This window comes from Alligator mississippiensis, chromosome 3, assembly GCF_030867095.1.
Source record: "Alligator mississippiensis isolate rAllMis1 chromosome 3, rAllMis1, whole genome shotgun sequence".
Taxonomy (NCBI): Eukaryota; Metazoa; Chordata; order Crocodylia; family Alligatoridae; genus Alligator; species Alligator mississippiensis.
Window position 1 is genome coordinate 270,471,529 of NC_081826.1, and position 23,505 is coordinate 270,495,033.

General features: G+C 44.6%; 2 protein-coding genes across 10 annotated transcripts in view; one reads left to right on the forward strand and one right to left on the reverse strand.

Annotated features, from left to right (window-relative positions):
• The window catches only part of ITGA1 (integrin subunit alpha 1), a 131,447-nt gene extending 123,591 nt beyond the window's left edge, over positions 1-7,856 (reverse strand). For both annotated transcript variants that reach the window (XM_019495899.2, XM_019495898.2), the window contains exon 1: positions 7,592-7,856. In XM_019495899.2, the coding sequence (XP_019351444.2) occupies positions 7,592-7,841 (250 nt within the window). In that variant the 5' untranslated portion in view covers positions 7,842-7,856. The remainder of the gene's footprint in view (positions 1-7,591) is intronic.
• LOC109285271 (uncharacterized) overlaps positions 7,718-23,505 on the forward strand; it is a 62,217-nt gene continuing 46,429 nt past the window's right edge. For 2 of the 8 annotated variants that reach the window (XM_019495908.2, XM_019495905.2), the window contains exons 1-2: positions 7,852-8,518; positions 9,419-9,522. In XM_019495908.2, coding sequence (XP_019351453.1) covers positions 8,455-8,518; positions 9,419-9,522 — 168 coding nt within the window. In that variant the 5' untranslated portion in view covers positions 7,852-8,454. Of the gene's footprint in view, positions 7,800-7,850; positions 8,519-9,418; positions 9,523-23,505 lie in introns of those variants that run through there. The other 6 variants (XR_002092959.2, XM_019495902.2, XR_009461136.1 and 3 more) reach the window with 5 other exon arrangements.

Below are 23,505 nucleotides of genomic sequence, written 5' to 3' on the forward strand. Positions count from 1 at the left end.
TCCAAACCTTGACTCTTGAAGCAGCTGCTCGGTTTTCAGACTTGAAATATTTCTTAAAGACAGTTGATAAAACACTTTCAGAAGCTAAACAGCCGCAAGTCAGCCTCCTTTTGTGGACTTGAAATTTGGGTTGCCGACTTTGTTTGACTATTTTGGGAGGTGTCATTACATGACATAATGACATTGATGACTTTACAACACAAAGCACATGACTATTACATTGAACCCCCACTTCCCCCCACTGGACTACTGTATATATCAGATTCAGCATGTAATGTGTATTTTAGTGACTTTTCTACCATGTATCTCCCAGGTGACTCTCAGCAGTCTCCCGGGGATCTGTGTCCAGTTCCTGGAGACGCCAGGGCAGTCCTGGAGGGTTGGCAGCCCAACTTGAAATATCCCATCAATACCTAAACTTAGCGACTGATGCTGCCCTCCGCTTCTTCCAGGAGGTTCCTGATAAATATTAATGAAATAGTCCTCATTTCATTCAGACAGAGGAGAACCATTGACTTCCATCAAGGCAAAAACACCGGTAGCTAGATCCTACAAACCCTTTCCCAAATGAATAGCCGCCGCCCTAATAGAAACTGGAACTGGAAGCTCTCTAAATATTGTGTTGTTTTGGGTGATGTACAGGAATAAATATTTTAGAGGTGTTACAAACCTGTAAGCCTTACCTTGCATCTGGCAACTTATTAAAAACAATACAGTGATTAAAAGTCAAATAATAAAGCATTAAAAATTATGATAAGATAAGGAATGCCTAGCACAGCTGCTGCAAAGGGACATGGTTTTACGGGCACAGAATTCTCCCTTTGTATCATTAAAGTTGTGGATAAAAAAGCTGCTGGACCATTTATTTATATTTCTGAAAGACCATTAACATAGACCAGCACAAGGAGTTAGAAGCAACTAAATAGACAACGTACTATTTTGAAGAAGCAAGTTATTATTACCATGGTTCAAAACCTGGTTAGGAGACAGAAAAGATAGGATTAAAGGGTCAGTTTTCATCACGGTAAAAATGAATATCAGGATAATCAATACTCTGTACTAGGTTGTGTTTTAATAACCTAGTATAATATTTAATATTTGTAATATATTTAATATTTACTAAAACATGGAAAGGGGGTAAGTTAAGAAAAAGCACTATTTGCAGATGGTAGCACTGGAGTGATGTAGCCAAGATGGTCCAGGAAATATGCAAGAGGCAAGGATTACTGTGGCTGATATATTTTATTGGATCAATTTGAAGATAACAGCTATTTAGGGCTGTCAGGACCAGAAAGGATGATGGGGGACTTCAGTAAGAACCAAAGCTGGGTGAATGTGCAATATGGTAGCAAAAGACCTTTTGGACTGAAAAATTCAAAACAAGGCACATTTCAAGAAAAAGCGTAAACTATTAGTATAGGAGATCCTAAATTAACCTGAACTGCTCAGGAAGGGGACCTGGTTATAACTGTACATAGAGAGCTAATGAAGACTGCTGTTCAATACGAAGCTGCAGTCAAAAAAGTAAAAGAAGTGCTGGAATGCATAAGGATGGAGAACCATAAAGTCTAATAATGCTATTCTATAAACTAATGGCGCTGCCTCATTTGGAATATTGTGTGCAGAAGTGGACGTTTCTCTTCAAAAAGCATGTTGCAAAATTAGAAGGCGTTTAGAAAAAGGTAGTGAGAGGAATTATTAGTGGAATGGAAAAACTCATGTATACTGAGAGACTGATAAGGATTTGAATAATTTAGAAAGGAAACACCTATATGGGGGCATGATAAAGATACATAAAATAATGAATTGTATATGAAAAAATAGATTGGGGGCTATTTTTCTCCCTGATAATAAACAAGCAAGGGTAAAATTAAATGGTGGCAAATTCAGAAGAAGAAACTTTTTCTTACATAACATATAATAAGGCTTCCACAGTCACTGCTACAGCAAAGCCCTAAGGTCAAGAATATAAGGAGATTCAAAAAGAGTTTAGAGAGTTACATAAGAAATTATTCAGTATAATAATCTTTTTATGTGACAAGAAAAGTTCTGAAAGTGACAGGAAACTTTACACTCCAGAGGAAAAGCCAATTTTAACTAATAGAGATCCAACTGAGACCTAATGTGACATCTCCTGTGAACTTTATACCCCTTCTTTTGAAAGAGCTAGTGCTGACTGTCAGAGATAGGACACTACTAAATGGGCATTAGGTCTGATTCAGTATTGCAGCTCCTAAGTTCCTAAAATGGAGACCATAAATGATACACAGGCAAAGACAGGTGTGGCAGATATTTAGTGGGCTTGCATAGTGATGTCTAAGGCCCCATTTTTGTAAATAGATGCATGTTCAGTTCTATTACTATGAATAGTCACATACATGATTGGAATTACTTGTTAGAGTAAAATAAAATGTGCACAAAATTTATTGTAGATCATCTCTTTGCTATCCTAAAATATACAAGCTATGGAAAATATAAGGTTTTTTTCTTAGAAGTTTTCCTTTCCTGGTAGCATTTTTCTAAATCTGAAGATGATGGTGCATCTTACTCTCTTGTATTGCTTCTGTGTTCCCTTTTCCCTGTTGAGATCCAACACAATTAACTGTGGTTGTTCAGTGTTCAGGAGACACTTCAAGAGGCTGACTTCCTTTTTCAAGCAAATAACCACAACAAGCTATACAAATTAGGAACAATGATCTATAAATATGGTTTATAGCTACTCTAAACTTTAAGTATGCCATCTATTATTAACGAGGCAACTGTCAACTTTATAACAACACTTCCAGCTGAAAATTTTGTACTTGTTCATTAACATGTGGCTACTACATGTTGCCATTCATTTAACTGCAAGAGAATACGAGCCCCTGGAGAAGGAAGTGTCATATTAGTAAATTTGGGAGCCAGAGAGCTGAGCTGACTGCATTATAAACTCAGCCCTAGGTCTAGCAAAGCTAATGAGACTTTGGCTTCAGTTGAGCAGGACTGAACCCTAAACACAAGAAGATACTTCTTTATTGTTAATTACCTAAAACTAGATATAGGCAAGAAATTTTGAGGGGTGCTATCTTTTATTGGACCAACTGCATGTTTGGAATAAAGTTAGACAAGCTTTCAAATGCAAGACATTATTTATCAGGAAGAATGCTGAAAAATGTCTTGCATTCAGAAGCTTGTCTAACTTTATTCTAATGCAGCTAGTTCAATAGAAGATAGCACCCCCCAAAACACTCTGCCTCTCACATAATTCCTGGACCATCATGGCTACAACATCACTCTAACACTAATAAAACTGTATGTATTTTAGTATATAATCCTGTACATTTCTGCTATCTTACTTTAATTCTCAAAGAACTGTTATGGGTATAATATAACGGCTCTTGCTATAGGAATATAAGAACAGCAGTTTCTGTAGCTGTTTAATTTTTGTCCTGGATGATTAATGCACCTTTTTTTCTTTCTAAAAGTAGCAATATAGCACCTTCTTTCAAAAACTCAAAAGGCAGTGTAGCAGGATGTGGTTGGGCCTCATATTAGCACCTTTCTCTGGTCCTCTACTCCTGTCTATCTGGTCCCTGAGCCCTTCTCCCTCACTTTCCTGCCATGCCTTTGCTGTTTCTAAAATAAGTGACCAGGACCCATGGGGACTCACTGATCAAGGTCCTACTACTCTTTTTTCTTATCTTAATATTTAATGCCTTAAAGTCTGTATTCGTGATTTCCAACACCCCTACAGCCACGCCCATGCCTTGCAGGTGTCAACAATCAGTCATTTTGATGGGCTCTTGGCTCCAAGTCCAATTTCTTGCTTCTTCAGGCCCTTTTATCTTCAGGTTCTGTCCTTTTTGGGTGCTGACTGCTGGCCCTGTCTCTGTTACTGCTAGGCACAGGGCACTTGGCCCTGGCTAATTTTTGCAGCTTGGGCCCACCCCAGCAGGCTCCAGCCTTTCTGTGCCTCTCAGGCACTATAAAGACCTCAACATCTGACCTTTCTAGTCTCTTCCTGGTCCTCAAGTAAGAAAACAAACTGAAAGTCCAGGTGCTGCTTGAACATAACACGCACCTGCCTTGCAGCTCAAAAGGGAAAAAAGTATGTAGTCTCTTTAACTTATACAGCCCCAGGGTCAGGCAGTTCTACAGCTGGCAGTAAAACTAGCCAGTCTAGTACAGCAAATGAAACCCACCCAGGTAACCCACCCCTGGGGGCTTCTCACTACCCTGCGCCCAAAAGTCCAGTCCCCTACTGGATTCCTCAGCACGCTCTCTTTCCCCCTCCTTGGAGAGGGCTTAGTTCCTCCACAGGCCTTCTCTGTGAGGCACCCTGCTTTCCATTCCTCTGCTCCCTGCTTCCCAGGAAGCTTTTTTGCTCTTCCCATTATCACCTGTGGACCTTTACTTCCCAGTCTCTAGGTGTTAGTCTTTCTGATTACTAATGAATTTGCAGCTCCTTTCTACCACCTGCTCCCTGGATAGCATTCTTACCTCACCTGCTTTTTTACTTGCCCAGTGGCCATTACAATGGATTTGATCCTATTGTACCAGGGAGTCTCCCATTGTACCTGTTCTTTAACATGGAACGACATGTTGCCACTCATTTAATTGGGAGAAAGTATAAGCCCCTGGAGATGGAAGTGTCATATTAGTAAATGTGGGAACCAGAGAGCTGAGCTGACCGCACTATAAACTTTGTCTTAGGTCCTCCAGCTCCCTGGTACAGGCAGTATAAGACAAAAGAAAGGCATCTACAGTGCGTTAGCACATGCTTTTCTGTGGTTTCCTCTTTGTAAGAATATGTATCTTGTCACCAAATGTCATCCAGATCTTAATCTTTAGTCAAAGGAAAACAGCAGCACCCACCTCATTTCTCAGTGCCCACCCTAGACAGCATCTGTGTGGGGAGCAGCTAGCAGAAAAAGAATACAGTCAAAGCTGTAGAAATAGGACAAAAGACACTGTGGCCATGTCTACAGGAGATGTTGACCAATACCCAATACCACTGCGCAGTAGCATCACAAAAAAGGTGTTCATCGGTGTGACTGCGCAGTAACTTGGCCTACTGTGCAGTCATTTAGTACTTGCTCATACAAGTACTAAATAACTGCACAGTAATGACTGCACTGTCAGCATCTCATGTGGACATGGCTTGCAAGCTGTGACCAGATATTGCTTCAAATGATGTGAACTCCCATCATTCTGGGGAAGGAATGGGGTCTCTGAATGGGAAAGGTATGGAGTCTGCTGCTGAGAAGGAGTATAAGAAGAAGTGCTGCAAACAGGAGAAAAGGAATAGACAAGAAGGGAAAATGGGATGAGAAAAAGAAGGGATGGGATAAATGTGTTATATCTCTTTTGCTCATCCTGTGTGTGTATCTCTTATCTGCATGTATTTTGGATGAGGCCTGCATTTGCACGTCTTGCACATGAGAGCTGGATTTTTTTTGCTTGCTCTTTAGTCACTAGTGTAATACACATGATTATTATTAAGTAATCAATCTTTTGTGGAGAAAGTTTCAGGAGGTAAAAGAGTCAGAAGCTAAGTTAAAAAAAGGACATTTAGAGATAGAAGGATAATGAACAGGTTGAGGAAGTCTAGAGAATTTATTCCTTTTATCTTTCTTGCATAGGCTCATAAAAAGAAAAAAAAAAGCCACAAGAAATATTCTAGTTCAACCCTCTGCACGGTTGCAGCATCAAGCAGACATATCTCACAGCACAGATGTTTGTGCAACCTGTTCTGAAAATTTTCCAGGGATGGGTACTGAGATTTTACAACATTGCATGGCAGACTGTTTCATTCTAACAGCTAGAAGTATTTTCCTAATAGCCAACCCCAGATCCAAACAAATTAAATTAATTTCTTCCTGTTCTTCCCTTATGGGCATGGAGAACAGTTGATCACAGTTTGCTTAATAACAACCTGTTATGCACTGGAAGAATGCTATCACGTTCTCTTTTCTAGACCAGCAAAACCTTTCCTCAAAGCTCATGCTAGGGCAATGACTCTCTGTTTTTGTTTTTCTCCTCAAGACTCTCTCCAATTTATCAACAGCTTTCTGAAAGCATAGCGCCCAAAAGAGTATACCATACTTAGCTGAAGCCTCTTTAGCACTGAGCACAGCAGAATATCTCCCATATATTGTCTACTAAACTTCCATTAATACCTCCCAGAATGAGATTTGTCTTTTTTTTTGCAACAGCATCACATTGCTGATTCACATTTACTCTATGATCCACTATAATCCATAGATCTTTTTCTGCCATAAAGCTATTCTCAAATTTAGTATTTATGCATTTGATCTCTCCTTCTTAAGTATAGCACTTGTACTTATTCAGTTTTATCTTGCTGATTTCAGAACACATCTCCAATTTGTTAAGATCATTTTGAATCTTGCTCTTATCCCCTGGAAGACATGCCACTGCTCCTAGCTTTATGTCATCTATAATTTTGACAAATACACTCTCTCTACTCCATCATCCAAAGCATTAAATAAAATCTGGAATAGAACCAAGTAGACCTTGTTTCCTGTTTGAAATGCCCTCTCTTTCTTCTCTTTATTCATCGTTGCTGAATTATTTGTAGTTGATACAAATGTTAACTTTATGGGAAGGGAGTCTGAAAGTGGTTGCAATTGTTGTATACCATCCCTTTAAAAAGAAATACCAGCATAACTCACACAAAAGCAGGTTCTGACATTTGGAAGAGGATCATATAATAACATTTTAGAAAATACGGTAACAACAACAACAACAAGAGGAAGGTAATGTAAATGTACAAAGCACTTCCTGTGAACTGCCTAGTAAACCTACATTACTCCAACAGAGCATGTCTCTACATGAGTCCCACCTGTTCTTTCCTCCAGAACACTCTCAAAGTATGGACAAAGACTACAAAACACTTCATGTACTATATCTTGTTTTTTCCTACTCCCTGGCTCCATATATTTTGATGATTCCTGTATCCTTATTTAGTATTTAATTTCAGACATTCTCAGACTTTAGGCTGGCCCAAAACCAGTCAGAAAATGGTACCCAAGGGAGCCAGACTTCAGCACTTGCACATGTTTGCACTTTCTTAGCCCCTTTCCATTTCCTTGAATCTCGCTTATATAAAATACACATACTTCAGCACAACTCCAACCCACAACATTTACTGTCCATACTTGCACGGCTTTGTTTTGCCAAAGCAGCAACCCCCTCACCCCCAACAGCAGAACATCCTTAAATGGAAATGGGCTGCCCTATCCCCAGACTAACTCCTCTCTCCTCTCTTACTCCAGAGCAGCTAACATCCCCCCTGCACAGCCTGCACGATCAGAAAGCAAAGGGGAGACACTTCCCGTGAATGTTATTACCCACATGTCCCCTCCAGCCACTTTCAATATCAGTGTTTCTTTACTCCTGTCCATCCTGCTCTTGCCCACTAGTTTTCTGAGTCACTCAGCGAGGAAGCTGAGAGCTCCAGAGCTGTCCCAGCCTGGGGCACTGCGAGAAGAGGGAGGTTTCCAGGGGACCAGGAGGGCAGATGCCATTCCCAGAGTAGCATCTCCCCGACAGGTCGGGGGCACGGGAGGAGAGACAAAGGATGTTCGCTCACCTGTCAGAGTCCACCACGAGGCAGCGACACCTGGGTTTCTGCCGCGGAAGGGCCGGGAGCCCATGGCTGCAGGGGGAGCGCGCGGGGCAGCAGACCGCCGGGGCGAGCCTCCTCTCGGCGCCGGCCCAGGGAGCGCAGCTCGGGGCGCTGCTGCCGCCGCCGCCGCCGTTGCCTTGATGTCTGCCTCTGCAGCAGCGGCAGCCGCCGGGTTAGGCATTTCCTGTTTGTTGGTAGCAGTTTTTCTGCACATCGAGAGCTAGCCCCCCTCCCCGCACCCTCCCCCTAGCCCAAATGGTCTCGGAGCCTTTGAAACCCCCACGTGGCAGGAGCCTGGCCGGAGACATGGACACGTAAAGGCAGAGCGCGGCGGCCGGGCCGGGGCAGAACGAGCCCGCCAGACGGGCGCGCAGCAACCTTTACAGGGGCATCGGCGGGGCCGGGGCATAGGGACTAGGTGTCTCTCCTGGGCCGGGGGAGCGGGGCTTGGCTCGGGGAGCCAGGGGTGCCTCGGCTCGAGCCCGCCGCGCCCGCTCCCCCAGCCCGCGACTCGTCTGCAGGGGGCTGCGCCGCCCTCGCCGGGCTGCTCCTTGCGGGGCTGTATTTTTCACTTGCGGTAACTTTCCCCGGCTCCCGAGCGCTCTGCCTGCTCGGCACAGGAGCGACCTTCCCTGCCGCGGTCAGGCTTTCACGAGGGAACCGCTGCCTGAGTCACGTAGGGGCTGTTAGGCAGCCCGAGCCCCGGGAAGTTGGCCGCCAGGTGCCCCTGGCCGCGGAGAGCCACTGGCTCTTGCAAGGTTGTTCTCCTCTTTCCCTGCCACAGCCATGCCCCTGGACGCTGCGGGCTGCAGAACCCGGGGACCCAAATGACTGGGGCAAGAAAAGCCCGGTCAGACACACGCTTGTCTCAAGTACTTGGAGATGTTGTGGGTTAGTAATGACTCCTCCTCCCCTTATTGAGCTGGGGCAAGGATTTTAGTGAATAATCAGAAGTTCGTGGAATTTTCTTCTGTTCCTCTGAGGCTAAGAAAAAAGGTGGCTCATGGCCACCAGCAAGAGCTAAAATGTGTTTTCTATTTTTGTCTTAAGCCAGTGGTAGCCTTAGGGCTGTTGGGGCCCTGGGCAAGAGAGTCATTTGGGGCCCCTTAGAGACATAAGTTGAAGAAAGAACAACATTTTTAATAAGTTGAAGAAAGAAAGAAAGAGGGGGAATTAGATAAATAGTCCAGTGTTAACATGCAAATAGAGCCACTTCCTTGCAAAAACTTCACCCTCCAAAAATGTGTTGCAAATTTTGTTGCACACTTTAGGGGCCCCTGGGCAGTCGCCTGGTTTGCCCTCCCCTAAGGCCGCTACTGCTTAAACGTTATGAGGAAATGCTAAATGTACTCTCATATGTGGCAGCCTGGACAAAGGCTCTTTTTCAGAGGACATGGCATATACTTAGAGCAGTCCTGTTCCTGCAAAGATTTAGGCATGTGAATTCATTTAATCACATTCTAAAAGCTGTGATCTTTTTTCTAACGGACCTACTCCTGATGCATAAAGTTAAACAAGTAAATATGTCTTTGCTGGTCTTATCATTGGCAGTACTCATGAAAGGCCAAGAATAACTGTTTCTTCAGACAAAAGATATGCTTAAACCAATGAAAACTTCAAGCAATTGAGAAGCTAGCCTATGAATAAATATATTGAATATTTGAATATTTTTCCAAATGAATAATTCAATATTTTTCCAAATGAAATCCCCCCTAAATTTCTGAAAAAAATGACTTCACACATTTTATGTGACCCAAATATTTTTCTTTTTATTCCCGTATCGTTAAACAGATACATTTGAAAGAGCATATCTCCCCTTTAAATATACTGAGAGGTTTCTTTCAGTTGTGAAACAAAGTGCTCCAGTGTCAGCTTTCCAAAAGAAAAAAAAAAGGGTAAGTACAGGAAAAAATGTCATTTCAAATATTTCTATACTGAACGTGATCTTTTGCACATGTTTAGGGAATATATATAGTGGGTGGGACTAACTACATGCTTGAGGTCAGAAATAACCTTTCTTGATGGCAGGATTATTCATTCTTGCTTACAGATTATCATTAGCACTATTCTAATATTCTAATAGCCTAAGTCTGTCTGTCTGTTTGTCAATAACGCTTTATTTGCACTCTAATTGGTGGATGGAAACAGCCAATCAGAGTGCTCCAAGCTTGGAGCAGCGCCACCATGATTCCAAAGCTGCGCCAAGGACTGGACAGCGGCAGCACGGGGCGCTAGGTGGTGGCACTCCATCCCAGCCCCCCACCCCCCGTCATTCTTGACAGGCAATTGGCTCGTTTATTTAAATTACTGTAGTATCCAGTGCATAGTTGGGAACAGTATACTAGACTAGACGGGTCACTGGATTGATCCAGCATAGTAATGCTTATCTTCTTGTAAGCATGTGAAAATTTGAAGCATATGGCAGAATATCAAATTAAAAACATACTAAAATTATTTCCTGGTTCAGACATTCAGTAGGGTGAAAATTTGCTATCTCTAAACACCACAAGGGCAGGGGTGGACAAAATATGATCCACCAAGAGATTTTTTTTTTGTTGGGCCCACAGCAGGTCTCTTGGCCCCGCCTGGCCCAGGCACGGGGAACCCAGACTGGCATGTGCGGCCAGTCCCACCACCCCCGGTGCATGGCAGGGCTAGGGCAGTGACTCGGTTTTCCAGCAGCCCCAACGGTTGCTCCTTCCAGCTGCCACTGCTGGACCTGGCCCTACTGCCCAGGCACCCCAGCCGTCTGCCCCACACTCACCACCAGGGGTGGGACCCACATGGGCAGGACATGAGGCTGGGTGGCTGGGATGGGGCTGCAGATGACGGGGGAGCTGTGTCTAGGAGTGGAACAGGAGGGTGGGGCCAGGGCCAGGGCTGGGATCAGGATCATGGGGTGGTAACAGTGCAGGGCAGAGCCGTGATCTGCTGCCCACATGCCCCTGTGACAATCACCAGTTCTGTGGGCAAGTGCATGCAAGGAGTGGATTGCAACTGCCCCAGGCCCTGGCCCTGTGCTGTCAGCACCCCAAGATCCCAGGATTTCCATGGAGACCAGCCAGGATCCACATGGGCAGAGTGCTTAGCCAGGTGGATGGGATGGAGCTATGGCCAGGAGGGAGCTGGGGATTGGGATTGTGGGGTAGTGACAGCATGGGGCTGCGGCCTGTGCCTGGGTCCCAGGCAGAGCTGCGATCCAGTCCCTGCACAGCCTTGCCTGCAGAACCAGCGCCTGTTGCAGGGGCATGTTGGCAGTGGATTTTAGCTGTATTCTGGGCCCCAGCCCTGTGCTGTCACTGCCCTATGATCCCGATCCCTAGCCCTGCCTACTGAGGATTATTTCTCTTTAGGTAACATCCCTTTGTCTCCTAAGACTCTGAACAAAAAAAGGTTTCTGTATATGTACAACTATAACATGGTAGAAAAAGTAAGTATGAATGTAAGAGTTTTTCTGGATCAGGATATGAGAGGGGAAAAAACCCAGTAAAATTCTTAGAAGCTCCTTTGGGACTTGTGGGTTGGAACCTGTGGAAATAACTCCCATCCAATAGGTGATGAGTGCTGGAGCAAGGCTCAAAGCTATGAAAATACTTTTCAGAGCCAGTCTTCTGTACTGAGTAGCTCTCTTGATTGTGCATATGTGGGATCTACATTCCATTGGCCTCCATTTGCCAACGTGGAGTTGATGCAATTTCCACTGTATGGAGGACCTCTTGCCTCATGGACAGACCAAAACTTGCCCAAATATTATGATATATTTTCTAATTGAAGATTTATTACTAGAAGCCTTTATTAGCTCCCTTGGTTTTCATTGTACTATAGATGTAATGTAGCTTCCATTTTTTTTTTATGTTTGATTATTCACAGTCACCAAGATGTCCTTCACCTTGCTTTGCCATGTTCTTATTATTTATACTCTCCATTTTTCTCATCTGATGCTAGAATCAGGTCAGAATTCATCTGCCAGAATTAGTGGGATCATAGACTTATTTTTGTTATGATCCAAGGGCTCTTCCTCGAAGTACTGATACTAACACTTCTTAGGATCTGGTATAATTTCAAGACTACACTATGCCTAAATCTTGCCCTGATTTACAGTTCAACTTTTTTAGTTAATACATGTTGTTCTTGGAGAATGTCTATGTTTCTGCTCTGTCTGCAATGATGAGCGGCGTATATTAGCCAAGTCCTTTTTAGTTTAGACAGAGATCTTTATGAAAGAGTTTGCTTTTCCAGTTTCTTGTTATTAAATTAGTTCAAAGAAAAAACAAGAGGCAGGGTTGTTTTTTAAAAATCTTTTATTGGACTAGCTGCATAGTTGGGTGCCCTTCCTCAGGTCACTTTTTAAGTGGAAAGTACTACACAAGATATCTGTATTCAATTGTATTCCCATTTGTTACTTCTGATATTGTCAAGAAGACTGTACTGATTCTGACACTTTTTTTTAGTTTGTCTTCCTGACTTGAAATGTATATCAGGTAACAGAAAATTCCTTAGGCAACCTTATAGAGAGTCTGTATGAAGTTTAAGGATTTGTTACATACAGGGCGTGTCTACATGTGCATTTACTGGGCAGTAATTTACTCTGCAGTAAATTACTGCGAAGTAAGTGTTTTTTAGACTGGCGTCTACACGTCTAGGCATTACAGCACAGTAACGCTGTGTGCGCACCAACTTGGGAGCATATTACTCCCAAGTCAGTACACACAAACAGGGTTACTGAGCAGTAAGGCATCTACACATGCCTTACTGCGTAGTAACTACTCGGGAGTGAATTTGTTACCTGCATCATGCAGGTAGCAAATTTACACCCGAGTCGGCATAAGTCACCATAATTACTGTTCAGTATTAGCACGCACATGTAGACATGTGCCTGTACTGTGCAGTAATTTTCGGTTAGTGTACAGTAACCTAAGTAAGTGTGCAGTAACAGTGTATGTGTAGATGCACCCACAGTTTGTAAATGGTTCCCATTCATTGCCATATTGTTTTTCTTTCCCAACATTTTTGTAAGATAGTTTTTTTAGTATTCAACTTGATTTTGTAATCCTTATTGTGATAATACTTGAACTATTACTGGAAAATACCAGCAATTTATTCTGATAATTTCTTTGCATCTGTAATGACCTTCAAAAGCAGAAAGGAATGAGTTGAAATGCATCTCCATCAAGCTTCAAGTTGATCATTGTACTCTCTTTTTGATCAGAAGTATGAATGCATACCTATGTAGAAGGATGTTTATGTAAGATAGAATTTAAGATTCCTATTCATGGTGTTTCATCGTTTCCATTATTTTCTGTACCATTTTGACTTCTAAGAGCCAGCTACTTTTTTATAATTAATACTGAAAATCAGATTCACCATATGTTTTTGCCCTTGAGACATTGTTTTCATTTTCTTCTTTTTTTTTTACATTTTAATTGCTTTTAACTCAGGTTTGTGTCTTTCAACTCTATGATATTTTGCAAGAATTAAAAATACCTTTCAATATGTATCATATTGATTTAATGTTTGATATCTAAAATAAAGTCAGAAACATTTGAATGAGATTAAAAATATGTTGATCTTTTTTACTAGAGTACTTCATCCTTATGTGCTCTACTATTAATCAACCATTAAGAATTGTGCCATTGACAAATTGTTCCAATGGGATGTAGACTTCAGGCTTATGACTGAAAAATAAAAAAAAATAAACTTAGTTCTTTAGGCTTGAATGTACTTAAAAAAGGCTGATGTTGACAGTCACATTATAGATTAAGTTTACATTAAAAGGATACCATACATAAAAATCCTGTAGTTTACATCTTCAACAAGCCTCATCAGTTCAATTTTTGTACCTGTGTATAATGAGGCCAGAAATTAAAGATAGTGAATTACATTTTTATTATTATAATTGCAGTTTAAAAAGCTACATTCTATCTGCATATCTCCTTATTGCAGTGTTTTAGTCATAGTCTTTGTTGTAAAAAGCAACCTAGGCATATTTTAAAGAAGGAATATTTATTTATTTATTTATTTCAGGCATATTCCAATCTTTCACCCCAGAAGTACTCCTTTTGGGAAGGGGGTTTGCCATCTTGGAACCAGAGAAAAACCCAAATTGTTTACTAAAAATCAAACATTGACAATAACGTATTTTAATTTTATTTGAAAAAATATTTTTGTCCTTGTGACAGGGGCCAACTTGGGGCCAGGTCTCATTGATAGCCTGCCCACCTGTCTAGGGCAGTTCACCTTGCCTCACCTGCCATTCCTTGGTGTGTCAAAATAGATGGAAAAATGTGTGAGGCTGCCCATTTAAAGCCCTGATGCCAATGGCTTAATGCACGGCTCTGAGCTCCCCTTTACTATGTCCCATGCCTCGCAGATGACATCCAAACAGTTGATTTTCACTTAGCCCTTTCCAGGGCCGAACTCTGCCCCTATGCTGGTCCTCTTTCATGCTGTATAACTGGGTCCCACTCACATTGCCCCTTTTACTGGGTCACTGTGGCAGGGCACTGTCGGTGCCTGCCACTTTAAGGGCCTGAGCCAAGCTGCCAGCAGGTGCCTGATTGCAGCAGCCATTTTAGATCCCTGGCTGCCTTTATAACCAGATCAGTTCCCTGCTGGTAGGAGAGGCAGCAACAGTGCCTGGCTGTAAGGCCATAGGTATCATCCTGGAGGTAAGGGAGGAGCTGTAGGGGATGGTTAGGAGGCTCCTGGTCCTGACCTAAAACTGCACCCTGCTGGGAGTGGGTGGTCTGGTGGGGCTCAGTGGCGCAGGAGCCCACAGGAAATGCCAGGCCAGTTACCACCCTGGTGAAAGGTGGGTTGGGGCACCTTAACCCCAGCCCTCACCTTCTGGTGGGTAGAGAGCAGCATCAGTGGCCAACCACAATGACCTACTGCTCCAGGGGGAGAGTGAGAGTCCCCGTGAGACCCTGGCACACCAGTTGTGGTGCGTGCAAAGAATAACATCAAGGAAGGAGTAGAGGCCAGGTAAGCTTCTGGAAGTGCCTGAGCCAGTTGGGGAGAGACCCCGCAGGGCCAGGCACGCTCCCAGGAGCACCTGAGCGGGGAACGGGGAGCCCTACTCCAGAAAGTACAGGCAGGAGGTGAAGACCCAGCTGACGGACTCAACTGGTCAATGTTGGGGCCAGGATCTGAGGGTCAAAAGGGCCCTGGGCCTGGTCTTATACTCTAGCAGCCAAAGCCCTCCTCCAATCAGGTGGCCTCCTGCTTGCCATGTGACCCCTTGATTGGGTCTGCAGTCACCTGCAGGCTGCTCTGCTGCCTGCTCAAGCCCTTAAAGTAGCCCTGCCACAGTCCTGATTTGTGTGTGTTTGTGTGGTTTATATAGATTGCATAATAGCAGAAATGAGGTCTTATTTATTGCTCAGTGTTAGGGGAAAGTGGCTTCTCCCCCTCCTGCTCCTGGCAGTTCCCTGCTGCAGCTGCCCAGTGCCTGGGATGGGCTGCTGTGTGGCTGCTCTGCACTGCCAGCACTGCCCCGCTGGGCAGTCCGGAGGTGGAGATGACAGTGGCAGAGACTCAGGGAAGCCCAGTGCAGGCTCTGGGCGGCTACATTAGGAAGCACCAGCAGCGGGAGGGGGAGGGGCTGCTTTCCCCCCACACTGAGCAACAGTTTTTGTTCTGCACTGCAGCTGCTGAGCCTGAGTGGGCAAGTCCGGAGCAGGGTCGGGGTGCACAGGATTGGGGCTGTGCAGCGTGGGTCCCCACCAGTACCATGGGGCTGGGGCCACCAACGGTAAACAGAAGGAGCTACCATCCCCCAGGCTACCTAGAAAGGCAGCCCAGTGTGGACTTTCTGTGGAGCTGCCCCAGCCCTGCAGCATGCTCAGGGGGTGGCAGGATGTGCCATGGCTGGACTGCCCAGGCCAGGGGACGGAGGGACCCACTGCAGGCTGGACAAAGACCCACCATGGGCCGGATCTGGCCCATGGGCCATATTTTGCCCATCCCTGAATTAGGTGAACCATAGCACTGAATTGGGGGGACAGTTGTGCTATAGCTGTGTTCCTTGCTCATTTCAGGCCACCCACTTGCCATGCTTCTCAGCAGTGATAGTTCTGTGGAGCAAAATCTGCATTCAAAACTTTGAGTCACCAATCATTGGGTTGGGTTGGGAGGGCTACCAGAAATAAAAGGTGTTATTAAGGTATATATAAATTAGTGTAAATGCCTTGGAGGGTTGAGAGAGGTTTTATCATTAAGATTGTGTTATTTACAGTGTCATTTTGATAATGGCATATGGCTCCTTTGACTTGGGGTGGGTCATTCAGGCCTGCATCCAGAAAAGGTTGCCTGCCCCTGGCCTAGCCCTAGACAATAGAAATACTAAGGTGAGGGGTTAGAATAGAATCATTACTCTCTCTAGCCCTTAAGTACCTTATGCAGGAATGCAGGCAGGTGCCCCACTCTCCTTAGATCCATGGATCAGGATTCTGTCTGGTATGTAGATGCGTACAACAATTGGTTCAAAGAACTGAGCAGATCTCACTCTTTCCTTTTATCAGAGGGACTGGAGCAGGTGGTGTCTATCTTTTTTTATTCAGTACTTCCTCAGTTATCTGAACCCTGGCTATATGAACTTTGTTGTTCAAAGAGCATTGGGTTTTTTTTGCTAATTTGTAACTGTTAGTATTTTGTAAGAAACTGCTCTCTTTTAAAAAAGTGTTTAATATCCTACTCTATCACTAGTCTAGAATTTGACACAGTACTATAATTTGGAACTGTTTTAATACAATAACCTAATCTTTGATACAATATCTTTGATATCTGAATTCATTCAGATAAGTGGAACAGTTTGATAGCAACTTGTAACTGTTCCACTTAATCTGAATAAATTCAGCTATCTGACCCCAGCAGTCTTTCATTCCCAAGTGCAGGGGAGCTGGACCTGATGATCTCATGAGGTCCCTTCCAGTCCCTAACATCTATGAATCTGTGAATCTTTGTAGCAGGACCCTTTCCATAATATACAGTTGACAATGTGCTATAATAACTTTGCTATAATAGTTAGGAGGAAGACCCTCTAGTTTATGGATGCTGATCAGGAAATAAGCATCAACCTGTACAAACTGGAAAAACAATTATGTTATGGACAGAACAACTCCTATAGGTGCCTGGAGAATCTTACAGTGAATCAGGTAACTTCCTAGTAAATGCAAATTTCTCTATAATTAGGCAGCAGCTGAATAAGGGTTTTTTGGTGTCTCCGTTTTGGAGTTAAGTGCCTCAATTCTGTTAAACCCAAGGTTTAGGCACTTAATCTCTGGATTTGGGACTTGGGAAAAATATCTATAATTGTTTTGTAAAATGTTAGTGATCTTTCAAGAGCACCAAATAAGGAGCTAGTCTCTATTTCTGTAGCATGTGTCTGGTGTATATCAAAGATCTGTTTAGCATTGATTCACTTAAAGCATACTGTCATAATAACAGAATTTCTGCTGTGACAGCTCAACAGCTACTGACGATAACTTGAGTTGTCAGTCATCAATAACTAGTTGTTTATTAGCCTGAAAACTCTTTTTTTTTTTTTGATGGGCTAAGAAATAGTTTCTTTTGCTGTATTAATCAGGGTTTCCATGTTATTATCCATAGACAGAGACAGAGAGATTAAAATGTCTACTTAGTAAGCAGATCCTTGGGCAGAGAGAGAGTTTCTGGACAGGTGTAGCACCTCTCTCAACTGAGATCTTCCTGGGTCTCCTGGTACAAAGTCTTTTATATCTGGGCCTCTCTTTATTTACTAATTTATATATACCTTAACACATTTTATTTCTGGTAGCTCTCCCAGTCCTTTAGTTTGGTTTACTCATCCTGATAATTTGTCTGTTTAACTTCTTTGGCCATCTCTATCACGAGTGCTGTCCTCCTCCACTGTCAAAAATCCTTCATGCCCTTATATCCTTCAAAGGGGTAGGGCTTCAGCCTATGCTCATTATCCAAAAGGGACCTTCCATTTTTTTCTCATAATTGAGACTGGAGACTTAGGGGTATCCTGCAGTGGCAGGATGCTTCTGGCTGCTTAAAAGATGGCACCAAAATCCTGCTGTTACCCTGATTGGCCCCAGAATGGTGCCTATACTGAGCTTATGTCACAGACTCAGCACCTCATTTGCTGCCTATTCCCCACACCATGCTTCAACACTGCAGGGTTTCTCACCCACCCTTTTCTATGCTTGCCAGCAAGGTTTTTGCTTCTTTTTGCTGTTGTTGCAGTGAGCCTGCCAAAATGGTGGAGCCTGCCGTTTTTCACAGAAACGTCTGATTTTAGGTTTTTCGTGTAAAATGTGAAATTGCAGTTTCACTAGGTCCATAAGCTGACAGGCTAAATGGAAGAATGAATGCATTCTTTTATTTCATGTTTAAAAGTATTTAGTTAGGTCCCATTCATTGTTCTTGTAAATTAGAAATGTTCTATTAAAGCCAACATAAAGTGGAGTTCAGATATTGAGTGACTTCACTGGGGCTATATGGAATAATGTGCATGTTCACAATAAGTAGAATTAATTTTATTAATACTCATAGAATCATAGAAAATTATGGTTGGAAGGTCATTTAGTCCAACCCCCTGCTCAAAGCAGGACAACCTTCAACTATATCATTCCAACCAAGATTTTTTCTATTGAGGTCTTAAAAACCTCCAAGGATGGAGATTTCACAACCTCTCTGGGTAACCTGTTTGGCCCTGCAATAATGGGCTATATCATGAAGCAGTGGGTGTTTGTGTGATATGTCTGGATTATTTTGTGTTTGGTGAGTTATTTGTTGCTGAATCACTGTTAGAAGAACAGCAATGTTTGTCTGCATCAAGTACCTCTGGGCATTCTTAAATAAGAAAGCAAGCAGTCAGGACCTTTAGCACACTCCATTTCCATCCTTTTCTTGCAAGATCACCAGAGTTTCTAGTGCTGTTTCTGAAAATACATTATTCACACAGTCTTATCTGGCCTGGTGAGTAAAAAAGGCACCATAAATGCATGCATAGGCTGCGTCCAGACAAGCGCAGATGTTTGGTTCCCCAGGGACAAGAAGCAGCAGCATACTTGGCACACAGCAGGTTACCCTCTCTAGGGCAGGAATGCCTGGGGCCAGCAACTGTGCTGCCTCCAGCAGTCTTACTTGGGCTCCTGGGGGCCAGGGAAGCTGCAGCCATGGTGCTCCTGCAGCTGGAGCCTAGCTGGCAGCTGGAGCATGGCTCCAGAGGGCCAGGCTCCAGTTTTGGGCAGTGTGTGCTGCAGCCACACGTGCTGCCCCGTTTTTTTACTGCATGGGTTTTTTTGACCTCGGGATCTCCTGGGGTCAAAAAATTCCCCCGTGCTGCAAGGTAGCAGTGCAGGAACTACTTGAACGTTCAGTGTGTGGCACCACAGATGGGTCTGCCATGCTGCACACTGCATGGCCGCTCTTGTCTGGACACAGCCATAAGTACAGTGTGAAGGGGTCAAATGCGTATCAACCAGGTAATTGCTATTAGAATAGTCCTTGAATATTTGAGGGTTAGGATGTAATGCCTTTAAGCTTTTGAGAGTAGAGAGAGAAAACTTGGTTATGAACTACAATCTGGAAGCTAGATTCTCTACTGAACTGGCATTAATACTACATTATAGCATTGTGATTCATTTAGTTCATGACTTAATATACCATCTTGAGGATATGTCATTCTTTAAACTTTGTAACCCTGTTCTTATTTGGTCTTTAAATCTATTTTGGTGAGAAAAAGAAAGGTTACCCATTCATCACACTATTTGATTCTGCACTTTGAACAACCAAAGCCCAAAGAATCCATAAGATATATGCTATTAGTAATTACTTAAAGTATTTAATCAATTTATAGCCATACTTTATCTATAGTATTATTTTCACAGTATTGATGCTTTTTTACATCAAACAAGTCATTTTTAAAAAGTATGTCTAGAAGTTATCTTGTTAACCTTCTCCAAATCTTCAGGCCAGTTATATAGGGCTCCTGCGTTGAGCCATCCACCTCACTGCGCCTGATCACCTTCCAGGCTTTCAGTGCCTCCCTGGGGGTGCCTCACGTCTGGGCAACCCCCTTTTTGGAGCGCACCCACTAGCCTGGAGGTTCCACTGCCACCACCCAGGGCTGGGCTTGATTCTGGCTCTGTGCACCTTGGGAAACAGGCCTAGTAGCCCTCGAGGGTACTTGATTCACTTCAAGAACTTGGGATGCTTCCTTCAATAAGAAGCACAAGTAGTGGTCTCCCTTAGTCAGCCGAAACAAAGGAACCCCAAGGCATAATCTAGACCCACTCCCAATAAGTCTCCCACACTAGGTACAAAGGAGAAAGTTATTGGTTACAAGGAGTAGGGTTGAAATAAAGTACAGGGTAGAGCAATATCAGATAAATCCCATAGAGCAAACTCCCATGGCTGGGTGGCCTTTGATCACACATCTGAGTTACTGCAAGCTATATATCTAGTTAGATCTCAGGTACCTTACTCACAGGTATCATCCAGAGGCAGGTGAAGATTCCCTCTGGAGGCAGGCAGTTCCTTGATCATGAGTTTTGAGAGAGAGAGCAAGTTTCAGATGGTCCAGCTCTTCTCTCTCTCTGAGCCTTCCTCATGGCTGCTGCCCCCTCCTCCTGGGCAGTCCTTAACTTATATAGCCCTTGTGACCTCATTTACCTGGTCCAATGGAGGCCAGCACCTGTTGGCTGTCAGCCAACCAATTTGAAATGCATCACTGGTTGCTGGGCAGACTGGCAGTTCCTAAATCCCCAGGGAGCAAGCCCCTCACCCAGGTATGTGATGCCAGTCACGTAGGCAGAGGGAACAGGTTTCTCCCCTCCCTCAGGAATGTATCCAGCTCAGGTTACCTAAAGAGATAGGGTGGGGTGTGTATCCTCTGCTGGGCCCATCCTAACCAAATTGTCACAGAGCAGAGTTTATGGGGAGAAACAGAGGTGGCCTTCTGCCACAATGCCCAGACCTTGGATACTCTTTGGTCATATGTTCCTATCAACCTCCTCATAGATCTACCCTAGAAATTTGGAAAACTGGCATCCTCCTATTGGTACAAGCTGGTGTGTGAGCACAATACAACTGGTTCTCCTGAATATGTGACTTTTTTCAGATAAAAGCCATCAACATCAACCTGTAAGCCAGCTGGACATGTTATTATTATCAGTCGTGCAGTCATAGCTGTATTTTCTGTGTTAAAGTATTAGATGTCTGCTTTTAAGATCCAAATTGTGGCAGCTAATGTCTTGTACAGACATTTAGTTTGGGAGAGTTGCTGCTCTCCCAGGAGAAATCACGAGTGTACAGATTAAACTTTTTGTCCCAGAGTAAAAATGGCTGCTCCAGGACAAAAATAACATGGGAACAACCAGGGTCAAATCCCTCCCAAGACAGTTTTGCCTCAGGGGGCAAAAGTCTGTATATGCTGGGGCTTCTCTCCGAAGAGAACATAGTCTTCTAGCATTTTCTCCACTCCACCCCACCCCCAGCCCCAGAGACAGTATGTCACTTGTTGGATTCTGCTGCTCCAGGGAGCAAAACATTCCTCCTTTACAAACCCACATTGCTACAGGGAAATGCAGGCTGACCATGGGCAGTTTGGTCAGCCAATCAGCATTTCCCTATGCACTCTTTGGTTGGATCCAGACATGCAGGCATGTGAGGTCTGTGGTGCTGCAAACCGCTTTGAAGTGCTACAAGCCGTAAGTGTGGCACGTTAAACCATTTGCGGTGCTGCTAATTTGCAGTGCTATAGCACAATTTGCTACTGGTATTTCCTGGTAGGAAAAAAAAAACCCCAGGAGAAGAAGGCGGCACAAAGCACAACTAAGTGGTGTACAGTGGAACAAATGTGGAGATGGGGGAGCAGGCAGCCACCAGTGCGCATCACTTTGGCGTGCTTTGTGCCACTTTTTTCTTTAGGGTTTTTTTGCTACTGGTAATTCCTGGTAGCAAATTTTGGCCCAGTGCTGTAAGTTATTAGCACTGTGCATGGTTTAATGTACAATACATGTGGTTTGTAGTGCTACAAAGAGGTTTTGCAGCTGGCTGGGGCTCAGGGTACCTCAGCATGGGGGCTCCACAGCACATGGGGATGGGGAAGCAGGCAGGGCTCCCTGCTTCCCTGTCTCTCCATGCCATTCCCTGGCTGGCTGGGGCACAAGGTGCCTAAGTACAAGGGATGCCTACCAGCTGGCCCTACACTGAGACATATTGTACCCCAGCCAGCCCCTCTGCAGCACATGGAGCAGTGAGACAGTATGTCCCGCTGCAAAGCAATCAGGCATCAGGCACGGGCATGCACTTCAGAACAAAATAGTGTCACAGATTTGTGCCACCACTATTTGGGATGCTGCAAACGCATGCCCCTGCTTGTGTGGATGTGGAATTTAGAGCCTCTGGATGTGAATGTCTTTTCTACCAGGAAAACAATTCTGAGAGAATTCTCCCAGGTGATATGAATGCGTGTATGCAGTCTAAGACTGTACCATACATAGATTCATAGATAGTTAGGGGCTGGAAGGGACCTTGTAGAACTTCGTGTCCAGTCCCTCTGCACTAGGCAGGAAAAGACAATTGGAGTCAAGTGACCCCAGCAAGGTGACTGTCCAGTGTCCTTTTGAAGAGTTCCAGGCAGTAGTGACATGTAGGGGGTGCACGGGGGTGCACATGCACCCCTGAGAGTGCCAGTGCACCTCCTGATGGCTGCGCTCACCACTTAGGCGATGGGCAGGGGAGACATGCGGGAACACTGGTGGACCCCCTGCAAGCGCCAGCTGATCACTGCGCTTGCTGCAGCTGCTTCTGGGAGTGGCTGCAGCAATCAGCTGGTCCTTGCTCCCAGAAGCAGCTGCAGCAAGGACAGCAATCGGCCACAGTGATGGGCTGTCGCGGGATTGCCCAGGGGCACACCTCCCTCCCCCCCGGTTTGCAGGATCACCCGTAGGGGGCCCCCCCCCGGTTGGTGGGATCGGCCATGGGCCCCCCCCCCCCAGTTGGTGGGACTGGTCGCAGGGGGGCACATGCCCCCCCGACTGAGGTGGCACCAGTCGCCCATGTTTCCAGGGTAGGTGATTGCACCACCACTGGAGGGAGTTTATTCCAGTCTGGATACCCTGACTGTGAAGGAATTTTTCCTGGAATTGAGCCTGAAGCAGCCTTCCAGGAGTTTATATCCATCACTCCTAGTCTTCCCCAGGGGTGCCCTGGTGAACAGCTGTTCACTGAGTTCTTGATGTACTCCCCTGATGTAGCGGTAAGTTGCTACCAAGTCCCCTCTCAGGCTTCTCTCTGTAGGCTGAAGAGGCCCAAGTCTCAGCCTCTCCTCGTATGGTTAGTCTTGCAAGTCCCTGATCATATGGGTGGCTCTTCTCTGGACCCTCTCAATTTTTTCCATGTCCTTGTTGAAGTACGGTGCCCAGAACTGGATGCAACACTCCAGCTGTGGTCTCTCCTGGTGCGGAGTACAGTGGGAATATCACTTCCTTAGTTTTGCATGTGATACAATGGTTAATACATGCCAGCGTGTTGTTGGCCCTCCTGGCGACAGCATTGCACTGCCAGCTCATGTTCATACGATAGTCAATCACTACCCCTATGTCCCTTTTGGCTGTGGTGCAAGTCAAATTGTTGCCACTGGTCTTGTAGGTATGTTGGGGATTGTTTGTCCCCAGATGAAGCACCTTACACTTCTGAGTGTTGAACTTCATCTGGTTCGGGTCCGCCCAACTCTCCAGTCTGTCCTGCAACCTATCTTCTGGCATGACCATGCTCCCCCATAACTTGATGTTGTCTGCAAAGTTGGCCACCCCCACATTCAAATAATTGATAAATATATTGAAAAGCACTGGTCCAAGCACAGACCCCTGAGGGACACCACT